Genomic DNA, 15,395 nt, shown 5'->3' with positions numbered 1-15,395 from the left:
CCTCTCTCTTCCTCCATCTCTTTCTCCACCTCCCTGTGATCCTCCTCCTCCTCTTTTCTATTCCTCCCTCCATCACCTCATTACCTTCTATCTTTTCATATGTCACCTGAGACGATATGTTTTGAAGACATTTTATCAATCGCTTCTTATGAGAGCAGGGCTCAGGAGAGGAAGAGGGAGATAGAGTGATAATGTGAGGGAGGGGAAAAGGGAGCGAGGGAGAAGAGAGATAATGAGAAAAGGGGAAAGAGAGAGAACGTACATGTGTGGTAAGAGAGAGGAAGACAGAAAAAGGAGAGAGAGACATTATTATGAGCCGTCCTCCCCTCAGCAGCCCCCTCTGGTGTGTACATGCGTGCGTGGGTGGGTTGGTGGGTGGGTGTGTAATGGCAAGGCAGTTAATCCTCTCACAGTGTGTAATAGAAAAAACATAATCATCAAGCACAAATTGATCTTTCCACAAGGGCTGGATTGAATAACGCCCCCGTGCTCATCAGAACATAAACATTGTTTCCTCGCTGGAACATGTAAGTGCAGCAATCACAGCTCCTTACTTCCACCACTCTTCTCCTCTCTGTGAAGACTGCTGATGTAAAAACTGTTTTAGAAAATTGATTACATTAGAATGGACAGTTTACCGTGAGGCATACAAATACATTAGCCTTTCTGAGAACTCACGGTCGCCCTTAGCAGCCAGTGTGTTTAGGAGGGAGCTTGTGTGTGTGCATACAGTAACACATGCCCTCTGAAGTCTGTATCTAAAGCGAGTCAGTCCCCCTCTCCTCTCCCACTTCCCTCTGCTCCCATCTCTTCCCCACCTCCCTTGACTCTCTCCCTCTGGTAGTGCTTCAGGTGCTGTCCTGCTCTGACAGATAGAGGGTACTGGGACTACACTGTCACTATATACTATCACACTCTGACAAACAGACGCTCGTTCACCCCCCCCCCCCCCCCCCCAACTGTAGCCAAGCGTGCTTAAGAAAGTGCCATTTACCACAGATCTAGGATCAGATTACCCTACCCCAAATCCTATTCTGACCATTAGGCAGTGTTGTGTTTGAGACCACCTAAAGAAGGACAGATTTTTCTCTGCTGGTCTCAGGGGAGATAAATCTAGCTAGCTAAGTCAGTAATTTGCTAGGCTAGGACATAAGAAGCTAGATAAAGGCATCTGCCATTCAACCAGTGTTGTATTCGAGACCACCTAAAGCCAGACCGATTCAAGACCAAGTCCAGAGCAAATCGAGTCCGAGTCAAGACCAAGACTGGAGGGGGGCGAGACCGAGTCAAGACCAAGCCCAGAGCAAATCGAGTCCGAGTCAAGACCAAGACCGGAGGGGGGCGAGACCGAGTCAAGACCAAGACCGGGAGGGGGACAAGGGGTCCAAGACCGAGTCAAGACGGAGACCGGGAGGGGGACGAGACCGAGTCAAGACCAAGACCGGGAGGGGGGCGAGACCGAGTCAAGACCGAGACCGGGAGAGGGGCGAGACCGAGTCAAGACCGGGAGGGGGACAAGGGGTCCAAGACCGAGTCAAGACGGAGACCGGGAGGGGGACGAGACCGAGTCAAGACCGAGACCGGGAGGGGGGGCGAGACCGAGTCAAGACCGAGACCGGGAGGGGGGGCGAGACCGAGTCAAGACCGAGACTGGGAGGGGGGCGAGACCGAGTCAAGACCGAGACCGGGAGGGGGACAAGGTGTCCAAGACCGAGTCAAGACGGAGACCGGGAGGGGGACGAGACCGAGTCAAGACCAAGACCGGGAGGGGGGCGAGACCGAGTCAAGACCGAGACCGGGAGAGGGGCGAGACCGAGTCAAGACCGGGAGGGGGACAAGGGGTCCAAGACCGAGTCAAGACGGAGACCGGGAGGGGGACGAGACCGAGTCAAGACCGAGACCGGGAGGGGGGGCGAGACCGAGTCAAGACCGAGACAGGGAGGGGGGGCGAGACCGAGTCAAGACCGAGACTGGGAGGGGGGCGAGACCGAGTCAAGACCGAGACCGGGAGGGGGGCGAGACCGAGTCAAGACCGAGACCGGGAGGGGGGTGAGACCGAGTCAAGACCGAGACCGGGAGGGAGGCGAGACCGAGTCAAGACCGAGACCGGGAGGGGGGCGAGACCGAGTCAAGACCGAGACCGGGAGGGAGGCGAGACCGAGTCAAGACCAAGACCGGGAGGGTTCTTGACTAACTATGACTTTTTTTGCCTACGTTTACTGACACTGCCCATATTCAGCAGGTGTTGCGTGTTTGTAAATTCATCCGTTCTGTGCTCTGGCACACTCAAATGAGAGTGCTCTAAAATCAGAGTAGATAGCCAGAGTGAATTTGCGAACGCTAGAGATACGCTAACTGTATAACAGTAATTCAAGTTCTTGCTATCTAACCAAATGACACCTGCATCTCTAGCTGTGTACAGCCACCGAAAAAACGATATGAGGGGAACAAGTCGGTCACTCACCCACTCCTCCAATGGCATGACATGACATTCTCCTAGCAGCTAGCTAGCTATCTAGCTAACGTTAGACTCCATGTTTTTAGCTTGCTACGTAAATAGATACGCTAGCCTATTAGCCACGTTGTGACTGACTTGTGATCATTGCCCTTGATAGTTTGATTGTATTGACATTCCCAGCCTTGGTTACATTCGTCTGTTTTTGTCCAGAATATTGAGTCATTGAAACTGAAACAGTGCATCCCGAATGGAAGCAGCAAACACTGTACCAGGCCAGCTGTGATTTACAACCTGATAGCAGTGTTTTTTGGACTACCAAGAAATGTATTGGTGAATGATATTATTCATGTATTGAACTGCATCCATCTATTCTGCCAACAATGCCTTAGTGTACGTCATGGAACGCTGAGTCAAATAGAACCTATTTTTAAAACCTCTTATAAATTTGGTTTTGTAGCATAAACCAGGAATTGTATATGTTTGACTGATATTATGATTGTCTGTTTGTTTCATATCTGCAGAGTTGTTAAAACACTGTCAGTTCCACGTTAAACTTTAGGTCACCGGTTACTTTGTGTGCTAAACATGAAGAAAACAAATTGCAATTGGAAGCAATAGTTGTACATTTCGATTGGGAAATGCTTCACGCTTGTGTTTCTGTATCATAAGCTGAAACGTCTTTTCCGATGTCATTCTTCTGTGAGCTGCTTCTTGCCAAAACCAGTTGAGAGCTGCCTGCAGAGGATAGTTCGCTGAAACTAGGCTGTGTGTGCAGCACGCATGGGAATATTTTTACTTTGTGATTGTGTAGGCTACCTTGTGCATGATTTCTCTGTTGCACTACATCATTGAGATGTCGTATACCTCCACTACACTACTTTGATATGCATCAGAAGGGATTAAGATGTGATAAGCAATGCCCACTGAAAAACAAGTGGCCTCTCCTACATGAGTGTGCTGATATTATAGTTGCTGTCCTTTCTGAATCCCAAACCTGTCACACACGGACGGCATATAGGTTGTGAAACTGTTAGATATTACTTGTTAGATATTACCTCACTGTCGGAGCTAGAAGCACAAGCATTCCGCAATAACATCCGCAATAACATCTGCTAAACCAATACATTTGATTTGATTTTATAGGTTCGCAAATGCACAAACATGTCTGTAATAGATATAAAGACTGTTAAGATAATCACGTTTCAAGAAAGGAGTGTATATAATTGGCCTGTTCGAAGTGGTTTTATCCGCTGACTGAATGGAAGCTGATGATTAGGAGTTTTTTCCGCTGGTCTCGACCTAGTCAAGACCCAGTATAAATGTATCCGACACCCCCGAGACGAGGCCGAGACACTCAATAAGTGGTCTCTAGACCGGACTACAGCACTGCCATTAGGGGATGGAAATAGCTGACCCTGTATCAGTGGTTAGGGGTAAACATACTCAACAGCGTTCCCTTCTCTCTCCTAGTTCAGAGAGCAGTTTAGCAACCAACCAATCCATGAAGGCTACTCTGCTCTATATGGAGAATATAGAAGTAGTGTTGTCCTCTTGATGTTTTTGTTCCCTAACCTACAGGTCATATTAGATAGCATGTGACAATTCGCCCAAGGCCGTGTAGCATTTGTTAATGGCCCAGTGTAGTCAAAAACGTGATTTCCTGTGTTTTATATATATTTCCACACTATGAGCTTGGAATAATACTGTGAAATTGTGAAGAAATTATAATAATGACCTTCGTGTAAGAGCTGTTTGAAAAGACTGCCTGAAATGTCAGACTGTTATGGTGGGATGGGATTTTGGCCTTTCATGCTGAAATGTGTTAATAGACCATGCAATAAGAAAGACAGTTCCAAACCTTTCTGCCAATAACAGCTAGTTTTCAGTTTCCCCCTCCCCACTCAGACCACTCCCAGATAGTCCTAGCAAAATGATTTCTTGAGAAATTGCTCCTTGCTAAGGAGCTATTTATATTTATTTTTGACCATACGTACCAGTAAGGTACTTCCAGTGGTGAAAAAAGTACCCAATTGTCATACTTGAGTAAAAGTAAAGATACCTTAATAGAAAATGACTCAAGTAAAAGTTACCCAGTAAAATACTACTTGAGTAAAAATCTAAAAGTATTTGATTTTAAATATACTTGAGTATCAAAAGTAAATGTAATTGCTAAAATATACGTAAGTATCAAAGGTACAAGTATTAATAATTTCAAATTCCTTATATTAATCAAAGCAGACGGCACCATTTTCTTGTTTTTAAAGTGTTCGGAGTTCCAGGGGCCCACTCCAACACTAGTTTAGTGAGTCCGCCAGATCAGAGACAGTAGGGGTGACCAGGGATGTTCTCTTGATAAGTGTGTGAATTGGACCATTTGTCTGTCCTTATAACCATTTATATTTGTATTTATTAAGGATCCCCATTAGCTGCTGGCAAGGCAGAAGCTACTCTTCCTGGGGTCCAGCAACATTAAGGCAATTCTATCAAATTTAAAATATTTAATGACATTAAATTTCATAACACTTTTCATAACACATTAAGTGTGTGCCCTCAGGCCACTACTCCACTATCACAAATCTACAATACAAAATCCATGTGTATGTGTGTATAAAGTGTATGTCTTATCATGTATATGTGTCTGTGCCTGTGTGTGTGTCTCTTCACAGTCCCCGTTGTTACATAAGGTGTATTTTCATAAGCTTTTTTTATCTGTTTCTACTGCTTGCATCAGTTACCTGATGCGGAATCGAGTTCCAAGTAGCCATGGTTCTACAATATGTAGTACTGTGTGCCTCTCATAGTCTGTTCTTGACTGTTCTTGCAAGGGGGAGAGAGAGTTGGTGTACTGAAGATAATGAGAGAAAGACAGTGAGAGAGAGAGAGCATAGCCTTGCTATTGAGAAAGGCCACCGTAGGCAAACCTGGCTCTCAAGAGAAGACAGGCTAGGTGCACACTGCCAACAAAATTAGGTGGAAACTGAGCTGCACTTCCTAACCTCCTGCCAAATGTATGACCATATTAGAGACTCATATTTCCCTCAGATTACACAGATACACAAGGAATTCAAAAACAAATCCAATTTTAATAAACTCCCATATCTACTGGGTGAAATACCACTGTGTGCTATCAAAGCAGCAAGATTTGTGACCTGTTGCCACAAGAAAAGGGCAACCCAACCAGTGAAGGACAAACACCATTGTAACACCATGTTTACTTATTTTCCCTTCTGTACTTTAACAATTTGCACATCGTTACAACGCTGTATATAGACATAATATGACATTTTAAATGTTTTATTCTTTTGGAACTTTTGTAAGTGTAATGTTTACTGTACATTTTTATTGTTTATTTTACTTTCGTTTATGATCTACTTCACTTGCTTTGGCAATGTTAACATATGTTTCCCATGTCAATAAAGCCCTTGAATTGAACTGAGAGAGAGAGTAAGAAAGAGGGAACGAAACACATAGAGACGAGGCTGGAAAACAGCTAGATAGAGCGAGAGAGAGAGAGTGTAGGCCGAGGGCCAGAAGGAGAGGAGCTGAGGTCAGTGGAGTGGATAAAAATGAGGCTTCTTGCGAGTCATAGTCCTCTACCAATCAAAACAAGAGCACTACCTCATTACTGGACAGCCGCTCCAATTTAGCCCAAGTCACCACTGACCAATACTGTGTGTTGGGGAGAGATATCATGGCGGACTGCAGATGGCGGTGCAGAATGTCTTGTAAATGCCTCGTGAAAAAGCTTATGTCTCTAAATGTCCCTAATACTTACCAAATAATAGTACTTTCATGCTGATCTGCTCCCTAGTGGGCAACAACATCCAAACTGGATAATAACTCAAAACAACTGTAAGGCTATAACATTTTATAGAAAAACACTACTGATGCAGTCAAAAGAAAAACATGGCGGAGAGTAAACACAGAAAGAATGGAGAACCAAACTCTAAAAGAAAACTAAGATACGTGTTTCTACACCTGCATTGCTTGCTGTTTGGGGTTTTAAGCTGGGTACTTTGAGATATCAGCTGATGTAAGAAGGGCTTTATAAATAAATTTGATTTGATTCTCTTTGACTGACATGGATAACCTATTTTCACCACCGTGTACGGTCAGCGTGCAACTGATAAATCTATAGATTATCAATTAGGCGTACTTGAGTTACTGTACATATCTCCCTGGCATATGACATTATTTATGCAGCAGCATACAAGACATTTTTGGACTCCCCTCCTTGTGCTGTGCTCACTTGAACAGGAAGAGGGCGCGGCAGTCCTTCGTGGGCAAATTTTGTCATCAAACTTTGTCATCAAAGTCTGGCATTCCCTGGATTTATGGTGCTTTCAAGACAACTGGGAACTTTCAAAATAATAAGGTTGAATCATATTGACGTCATTTATCTTTAGGTCGTAGCTCTAGAAACGGGCCTGAGTTCCCGACATACAAATCTGAGTTGGATGACAGTTCAAAACCTATTTCCTAGTCGGAGCTCGTTTTCCCCCCCCGAGTTCCCAGTTGTCTTGAACTCCCTGAAGTCAGATTTCCCAGTTCTGAGTTAACAGTTGTTTGGAGTGCGGCAGAAATCATGCTGTATTGACAGCATGGCCAATGTTGAATGTTTATCATTTTAAGCTTGAAAAAGAGACCCTTAAATCCAGACTTGGGACCACACATCCATGCTTGCAGTTAGCCACTGATTCCTTCCAAACCACTCATTGGTCAATTGACCTGTTTCTATCCAATGGCCGATGAGCACCGGTACGTTTTAGCTATCATTTCTCTTCATTATTTCTCTTCATATGACAAGGATTAGAAAGGATTTGCCAGGAGATTGTCGACTTGATTCATGATGGTGACTGCTAGTTAAGATTTTGAAAGAATGATGTTGACATCAGTCCAATCAAAGCTATTGTACATATAACGTGATTTGACATAATTTTATCTGTGGCCAATGACCTTGAGTTTTAGGTTGCTTGATAGTTTCAGCATGACTGTTTGTCATTCTAATGGTGATGTGATATGGAATACAACTTGATGGTTTCAATGTGACTGTTTGTCATTCTAATGGGGATGTGATATGGAATACAACTTGATGGTTTCAATGTGACTGTTTGTCATTCTAATGGGGATGTGATATGGAATACAACTTGATGGTTTCAATGTGACTGTTTGTCATTCTAATGGTGATGTGATATGGAATACAACTTGATGGTTTCAATGTGACTGTCATTCTAATGGGGATGTGATATGGAATACAACTTGATGGTTTCAATGTGACTGTTTGTCATTCTAATGGGGATGTGATATGGAATACAACTTGATGGTTTCAATGTGACTGTTTGTCATTCTAATGGGGATGTGATATGGAATACAACTTAATGGTTTCAATGTGACTGTTTGTCATTCTAATGGGGATGTGATATGGAATACAACTTGATGGTTTCAATGTGACTGATCTCCATCAAGAGATCTGAAGTCTAGTATTGTGTGTGTGTGTGTGTGTGTGTGTGTGTGTGTGTGTGTGTGTGTGTGTGTGTGTGTGTGTGTGTGTGTGTGTGTGTGTGTGTGTGTGTGTGTGTGTGTGTGTGTGTGTGTGTGTGTGTGTGTGTGTGTGTGTGTGTGTGTGTGTGTGTGTGTGTGTGCGTCCGTGCACCCGTGTGAGTGCATCCGTACACATGCGTGAGTGCGTCCATGTTTCCCTCCGAATGTGTATCTCTTGTTCAGTCTCTCATATCTCCTCTGTCACTCTCTGTCAAAGCTAGTCTTTCCACTAAAGACCTCAAACTGCAGTCGGTCCCTGTTGTGATGGGGAATAGGTACGTACTCTCTATCCATGGGAAAATCCAAATAAAGTGATTACGTGTTTCTGTGCATTTAATGCATTTGTGCCGTGGTGTTTATGAGTACATTAATCATTATTGTACATGACACTAATCATTTATAAAACTCGATTTTATTAAGTTGTAATCAAATGGGGGAGTTTGATCATTAACACCTGAAGAACTGAAGCTTGGTTTTATCATTCTTTTTGAAAAACCAAACACTTGTGTGTATGACAGGGATGATGTGTTGGAAACTGACAGGGTACACTTTTAGAAAATAAGGTGCTACCTAGAACCAGAAAAGGTTCATCAGTTTGAAAATAACTATTTTTGGTTCCAAGTGGAACCCTTCCACTAATACCTTTCCACTAAGGTTCTATGTGGAACATTTTCACCACTAGCAGGTTCTTAGTAAAACCTCTTTCACCCCAAAGGGTTCTTGGGGACAAACAAAGAACTCTTTTAGTTCTAACGGTTATCTATGTTATCTATGGGGACAAACGAAGAACCCTTTAAGTTCTAAAGGTACAGAGACATGCGTGCTGCTGCTTGGGTTCACTGCGACAGAGGCTGCGTACCAAATGGCACCCTATTCCCTATATAGTGGACTACTTTTGACTATGGACCCTGGTCAAATTGAATGCACTATAAAGGGAATAGGGTGCCATTTAGGATGTAGCCCAGGTAACAGAACGGATGTGCTACAGCAGCTAGAGGGTTAAAAGTAGAGAGGCGTGTTCTGCTGCCTGGGTCCACTGCAGACAGACAGAGACACATCCTACTACTTTAAGCTAGCTGTCTGTCTGCTGGTGAACATTGGCTCTGAGGGGAGCAGAGCTAGAAATGATTTGTGATTTCAGTGTGCTGTTTCCCAAATGGCACCAATTGGGTTCTGGTCAAAAGTAGTGCACTGTATAGGGAATAGGGTGCCATTTAGGATGCAGGTCAGTGTTCTGCATCCATTACGGCTTCTTCTCACAGAAGCCATGACCTCAAAGATGCCATGTTTATGGAGCGTTTAGAAAATGTTTCTCTCAATCTAGAACAGCTTTCTGAATGAAATAGAAGTGAAAGCGTGTCATGGTGGGTTAGAGATGAAGCTGTGGGGTTTCTGGCTGAGGGAAGAAAAGATAAGGTCTATATATGTCAAATATATCTCTGTTTAAAGGAGCAATCTGTGATAGAGACATCCGTTATCATCCGTTATCCCATTGAAATGCCTCATTAGCTTGGTTCAACTGTCATACCACATCAGAACCCAAAATATAAGCTTTTTTTCATACACTGTATATCCTCAAAACATGATTAAAACTATCATTGATCTAAAGGATGGCCAGTCCTTGCATCCATAGCTCTGTCTATACATTGAGAGTAGTTACATATTGTATCTCGAGTCCCATCCCTCAGCTGTTTACCAAATCAGTGGCAGGGTGATCTTTTGTTGTTGTTTGAACTCCAGATTGCCTCTTTAATAACTCTATGACTATATGCTTACAGCGAAACAGCAATGGTTAGGCCTTGTAGAAAATATATGTTATACTGTACCTGTCAGAGAACCTGGTACAAAACAATGGGTTAGGTGCTTAGATGGGTGAGAACAAGGGATGTTCGTGTTTAGATGTACTTGAATCTGTCAGCACAGAACATTACAGCTTTGTAGCTATTGAAATCAGTACCTACACAAAAGTGTTGCCCAAAAACAGAACATGCCCGTCGCTTGTTGACTGAAAATCACTACAATTTAGCTTGTCCAGCTGGCTATAATACTTTGAAGATTATTCATTATGCAACAACTGTCCTGTGTCAACAGAAAGAAAAGCCTTGAAACATTCTCACACTTCATCTTTTGATTTGGAACTTTAAGTGAAACAGATGGGAAGAGAGAGAGAGAGAGAGAGAGAGAGAGAGAGAGAGAGAGAGAGAGAGAGAGAGAGAGAGAGAGAGAGAGAGAGAGAGAGAGAGAGAGAGAGAGAGAGAGAGAGAGAGAGAGAGAGAGAGAGGTACACAATGCGAGATATTGCCATTCAGTGGAGACAATGTATCTGTCAATAACCACTTGGTGGGCTTGAATGTTTTGTGTTCAAGCTAGATTGCAATGGATTGTTTGATGAAGCTACTATTGAACAAAAAACAACATAATATCTATCATCTTCATAGGCCCATGTTTGAAACATACAAGTACTGTATACACGCTGTACATTCTACGTGTCCTCTGTAAACACAAACAGCAGAATAGCTCCCTAACTAATACAGTAGATCCGTGTACAGGCATTGCACTGGAGCTTCAATATGGTTTAATCCATTGATACATGTTAAATAAATAAACATTGTTTGTAGCTGCCTGGAGGGGTGACAATTTACAATGCAACGTTCATTAAAGCATTAACTTATTTCATTACAAAAATGTAGAACGCTAGAGCAGAAATGTATATTAGAAGTGTACAAGACAGCTCAAACTATATTAATTACACAGAGTAGCAGCTCACTATGTTGCCATGTTCTTTAGCTCTTTCTGTCTCTGTGGTCACTTTATAGCAACAGTTACATTTTAATACTGTACATTATAGGTGCGTTTGTAAATTCACTTTAGAGTGTCAGAGTGCACTCGGAGTGTGCTTTGAGTGTTCGAAAATTCAGAGCGTTTGGCTCTCGGAGCGTTCAGAGCTCACGCTGAACACTCTGGCCGAGGTGTAGGGTTGATCTGAGCATTCTGACTTTACTCGGCAGTCAAGCACCCAAGACAACTGGCTAAACTTGTTTAGCGTGCTTGCTATCTACTTCCAGACACAAATGAGAGAACACCTCACTGAACATGTTACTCACCCTTGCAGAGCTGGTAGAAGTGCTAGAGTGTTTTCATGTTGTCAAGAGGGTTAGTGACTCTGTGTTACTGGCAACAATTTAATTCTGTTTTTTAGCCAATATTTACTTACATCTGTCATAACAACCGGGTTTAGGCAGTTCGTAAATTCATTAATTATTCTGCGCTCTGGCACTCTCCAACCAGAGGGGTCTGAAATCAAAGTAAGTTGCCATGGTGAATTTACTAACGCACCCTATATCATGGCAGTCCTCAAGTGCCACAGTGTCTGTTGCGTAGTAACGGATGATATGGACCAGGAGAGCGGACACTCTCTGCAATCAATGACAGAAATGTATCAGTTAAGGACCAAAGAAAAGATCATCTGTGGCCCTCGAGGACTGCTCAGAGATGCTGCCTTACATCTTTATCTGTACACTTAAAACCAAGCAGTGTAGTGCAGTGTTTCCCCTTCTACCACTACTTAGGCGGGGTGCCCCACTCTCATTCCTCTGTATCCTTAACTCTGTTGCCCCCACCACCAGCCTCAATTTAGTTTATCTTCAGTTGGATTCTATAAAAACATGTATGTTTTTGGCAGCCTTTGTTTGGCAGCCTTTGTTCTGTTTCAATCTTTTCTGATCTGGTCTGTTCTAATGGAGTCTACTACTAGTCTAAGGGCTCCATGGAGTCTGGCTCTATGTCCATACAGGTCTCCCAGGGGTTGATCTGGGCAGGTCTAATCTGATCTACTACTACTAGTCTAAGGGCTCCATGGAGTCTGGCTCTATGTCCATACAGGTCTCCCAGGGGTTGATCTGGGCAGGTCTAATCTGATCTACTACTACTAGTCTAAGGGCTCCATGGAGTCTGGCTCTATGTCCGTACAGGTCTCCCAGGGGTTGATCTGGGCAGGTCTAATCTGATCTACTACTACTAGTCTAAGGGCTCCATGGAGTCTGGCTCTATGTCCATACAGGTCTCCCAGGGGTTGATCTGGGCAGGTCTAATCTGATCTACTACTACTAGTCTAAGGGCTCCATGGAGTCTGGCTCTGCATCCATACAGGTCTCCCAGGGGTTGCGTGGCATCTGGGGCATGGAGATGATCAACAGGCTGAGGCCACTGAAGACCAGGAGGACGAAGGAGGTGCAGGCACATTCAAACGACCAGGAGTAGTAGTACTGTTCCCAGACGGTCTCCTCGCTGTCAATCATCCGCTTGGTGGAGTTCCGCATCACCTCAACAGAGATGATGATGCAGAGACCTAGAGGGAGAAGGGGTACAGGTGAGGATGGATGTGCAGACAGACGGACGGATGGAGAGACGGAAAGAACAAACTAATTAACGAACTAACGAACAAATGAACAAATAACTGATGAACCTGGATGGACAGGCAGAAAAATGTACACTGTTCTTTGTAGTCATGCCTGATGTATGACATGAATATCTCAGTCAAAGTAGATGTGTTTGACCTGCGAAGGCAAAGAACATCCCAGCAGGCCTCAGCAGGTAGTCCCTCCCCTTCCCGAAGGAGCACACGACACAGAGCGACCCCAGGGTCATGAAAGCCAGGCTGAACACAGCGATGGCCGCAGCTGAGAGGTTGTACTCTGAGAGTGAGAGAGAGAGTGAGAAAGATAGAGTGAGAGAGAAAGAAAGAAAGAAAGAAAGAGAGAGAGAGAGAGAGAGGGAGAGGGAGAGGGAGAGAAAGGGAGTTAACCTGGATTCTTTTCAGAGGAGAGAAAATGGGGAGATACTACCTCAACTTGTCCAATAAGAACACATATTTCCATTTTTCTGTTGCAAAACGTTTTGCTACGGTGTGCCTTACTGAAAAATGAACATGGCCATGGACAGTTTAACATTGTTTATGACAGTGCTAATGAGTCAACTTTGAGGTTTTGTATTGTAATGTTTTGTATTGTAATGCTAGAAAGAAGGATCCTGAAGTCAAGCATTTTGGAGGATCAGGGGCCCTCAATCTGTTTATCTTTCCATTTTGATTTCCAACAGAAAATCATTCAGTTCTTACTGTAACCCATCTCCCATTCTAAGGCATCGGAACTCCCACTAACCCATCCCCCCTCCAATTAACCTTAATCAGCATGAAGAGAATACAGCAGATTGCCCTCTTAAACAGTGTCTTCCTTAACCATCACTGACTATATAGTTAGCCTGGTTGAACCAGCAGACTGAATGGTGCGATCCCCACTGTTTCACTGAGCTCAGCATTCAGTCCGGTTTAACCATGCTACAATACACTAAAACGGTCTATTAGCACTGCTTCTAGCAGAGGAGTGATGAAGAAAGCCTTGTCTCCAGGTGACTCATTCGACTCTCCTCTCTAACCCCCCCCTCCAATCCTCCTGGCCCATTGTACAGATTACGATAAGCCAGGGCTCACTTTCCCGTCGTAACGCCCTGACTGAGCAGCAGGAGAGCATGGAGCGTGAAATAAGCGTGATCGTTCCACTCAAGTAGCTACTTTTGTCATGGCTTGGCTGTGGAGAGACACAGAGGGAGACATACAATCTGTGTCTACATGCGTGTGACCTCAGACGTTAGGGTGGGCTGCCTCTGCCTGTGATACCGACCTGCTAAGGATTATTATGGCTGCGTCCCAAATGGCACCCTATTCCTTATATACAGTAGTGCACTACTTTTGACCAGAGTCCGTAGAGGCATTTGGGACATAGGCACAGCCAATAGGTCCACATGGCAAAGTGATGTTTTCAACTAAATTCACGCAAGCAGGGATGAGAGGGGACGGAACCAACCTTTCCTCCGTTAAAAGCAGTGCAGAATCCTCACTCTCAAACACGTAGATCTCCGGAACGCAGTTCACTTTCCAGCTCACTTTCCAGCTCACACTCTCAAACACATAGATCCCCTGAACGCAGCTCACTCTCCAGATCCCAATCACCTGAATTCTGATCCCCTGTTCACACACATGTATGTCATTATCACACACTATTTAGTTCAGCTCTTTGCACCCCATCATTATGAAGTATTGTTTGTTTTGTGACACACTTCTATTTGGAGCTCTGTTTTTCCCGTAATTTACTCCTCCTGTGTATGATAGTTTTTGCCTGCCTCACTAACGACACCTTTTGCCTATTCCCTACCTGTACTTTAGCCTATTGGATTTCCTGTTATCAACATATTGCCTGATCTCCCGGACGACGTTACTAGCCTTTTCCATGACAGTACTGTTGCCTTTTTGGACCCCCTGTGTATGACCTTCTACCTGTCCCTGGACCCTGCTACCTGCCTCCTCCTGTGGTCCTTTACAATAAAACACCTGCTGCGCCCTGCGCTTTAAACCAGCTCTCTGTCTCCCATCGTATTCATTACAATAAGGACACACATAATTAAAACATGTTTCATTAGAACTGGATTCTAGCTCCTGTACAAATGTCACCAGTCAACTCCATTACACTCAAAAGTTACTTCACCTTCAACCAGTAAATCCTACTGATGGCTAGCCATGCTAGCTTCCTACCTGTCTGTCTTAATGAATGTTATCATGCTTATAGCATACTCTGCACACAACAATGTATATTTGTACGGGGTCTGCAGTAGTCTCCTAGAATAGCATCTGTTTTGAGAAGAGCAATGTGAGATGCGGAAAGAACTCGTTTTTTCCCCTGAAGCGTAATAACTAATAGCAGGCACGTCTGGTGTGTGTGTGTGTGTGTGTGTGTGTGTGTGTGTGTGTGTGTGTGTGTGTGTGTGTGTGTGTGTGTGTGTGTGTGTGTGTGTGTGTGTGTGTGGGAAAGGGAAAGGGAGAGAGAAAGTGTTTGCCAATCACAGAGGGTACCATTCATGTCTGTGTTTTGACTGAATGTGTTTTATTGTCATGCTGAGAGCCCAATGAGCAGTACCATAGACACATAGTATACATCTCATTCATATTCACCATGCCTCCCCCTCTACAGCATAGGCCCCTCATTGCATGAAAACAAGGATTTGCAGTTCTGATATTTAAGGAAATGCACCATATTTGAGGGAATTGTACTCATGTATTACTCAATTTACAACTCAAACTCAAGTTGTAAATTGCTTAAAATCGCCACAGAGAATTTCACAGTGGTGAAACTGACCGAATGTATTAAAAAAATATTTTTTTTACAAAACCTTGTGTTGCACTGTGGCTCATTCACCGGAAGCCTGTAACGAAGGAGAGAGAGAACTCACCTTTCTGAGTTTTGGCTTCGAACCCTTTGGCCTCTTCTTCCTTAGTGAAGTGTTTGAAGTAGGAGCAGTTCTTGGCTGCGGAGGGAAAGAGATGAAACATTTATTGAAGTGGGTG

At 43.9% G+C, this 15,395-nt stretch overlaps 1 protein-coding gene across 1 annotated transcript in view; it reads right to left on the bottom strand.

Moving 5' to 3' along the window:
• Positions 1–10,557: 10,557 nt before the first annotated feature.
• LOC139572936 (voltage-dependent calcium channel gamma-1 subunit-like) overlaps positions 10,558–15,395 on the bottom strand; it is a 29,221-nt gene continuing 24,383 nt past the window's right edge. The window contains exons 2-4 of the mRNA XM_071395832.1: positions 15,281–15,355; positions 12,556–12,693; positions 10,558–12,347 (exon numbers count right to left, since the gene is read on the bottom strand). Of these exons, the coding sequence (XP_071251933.1) occupies positions 12,106–12,347; positions 12,556–12,693; positions 15,281–15,355 (455 nt within the window). The 3' untranslated portion in view covers positions 10,558–12,105. The remainder of the gene's footprint in view (positions 12,348–12,555; positions 12,694–15,280; positions 15,356–15,395) is intronic.

The sequence above is a fragment of the Salvelinus alpinus genome, chromosome 1 (assembly GCF_045679555.1).
Source record: "Salvelinus alpinus chromosome 1, SLU_Salpinus.1, whole genome shotgun sequence".
NCBI classification, from domain to species: Eukaryota; Metazoa; Chordata; class Actinopteri; order Salmoniformes; family Salmonidae; genus Salvelinus; species Salvelinus alpinus.
Note: the sequence above shows the minus strand (reverse complement) of the source record. Positions and strands in the feature narration are given on the sequence as shown.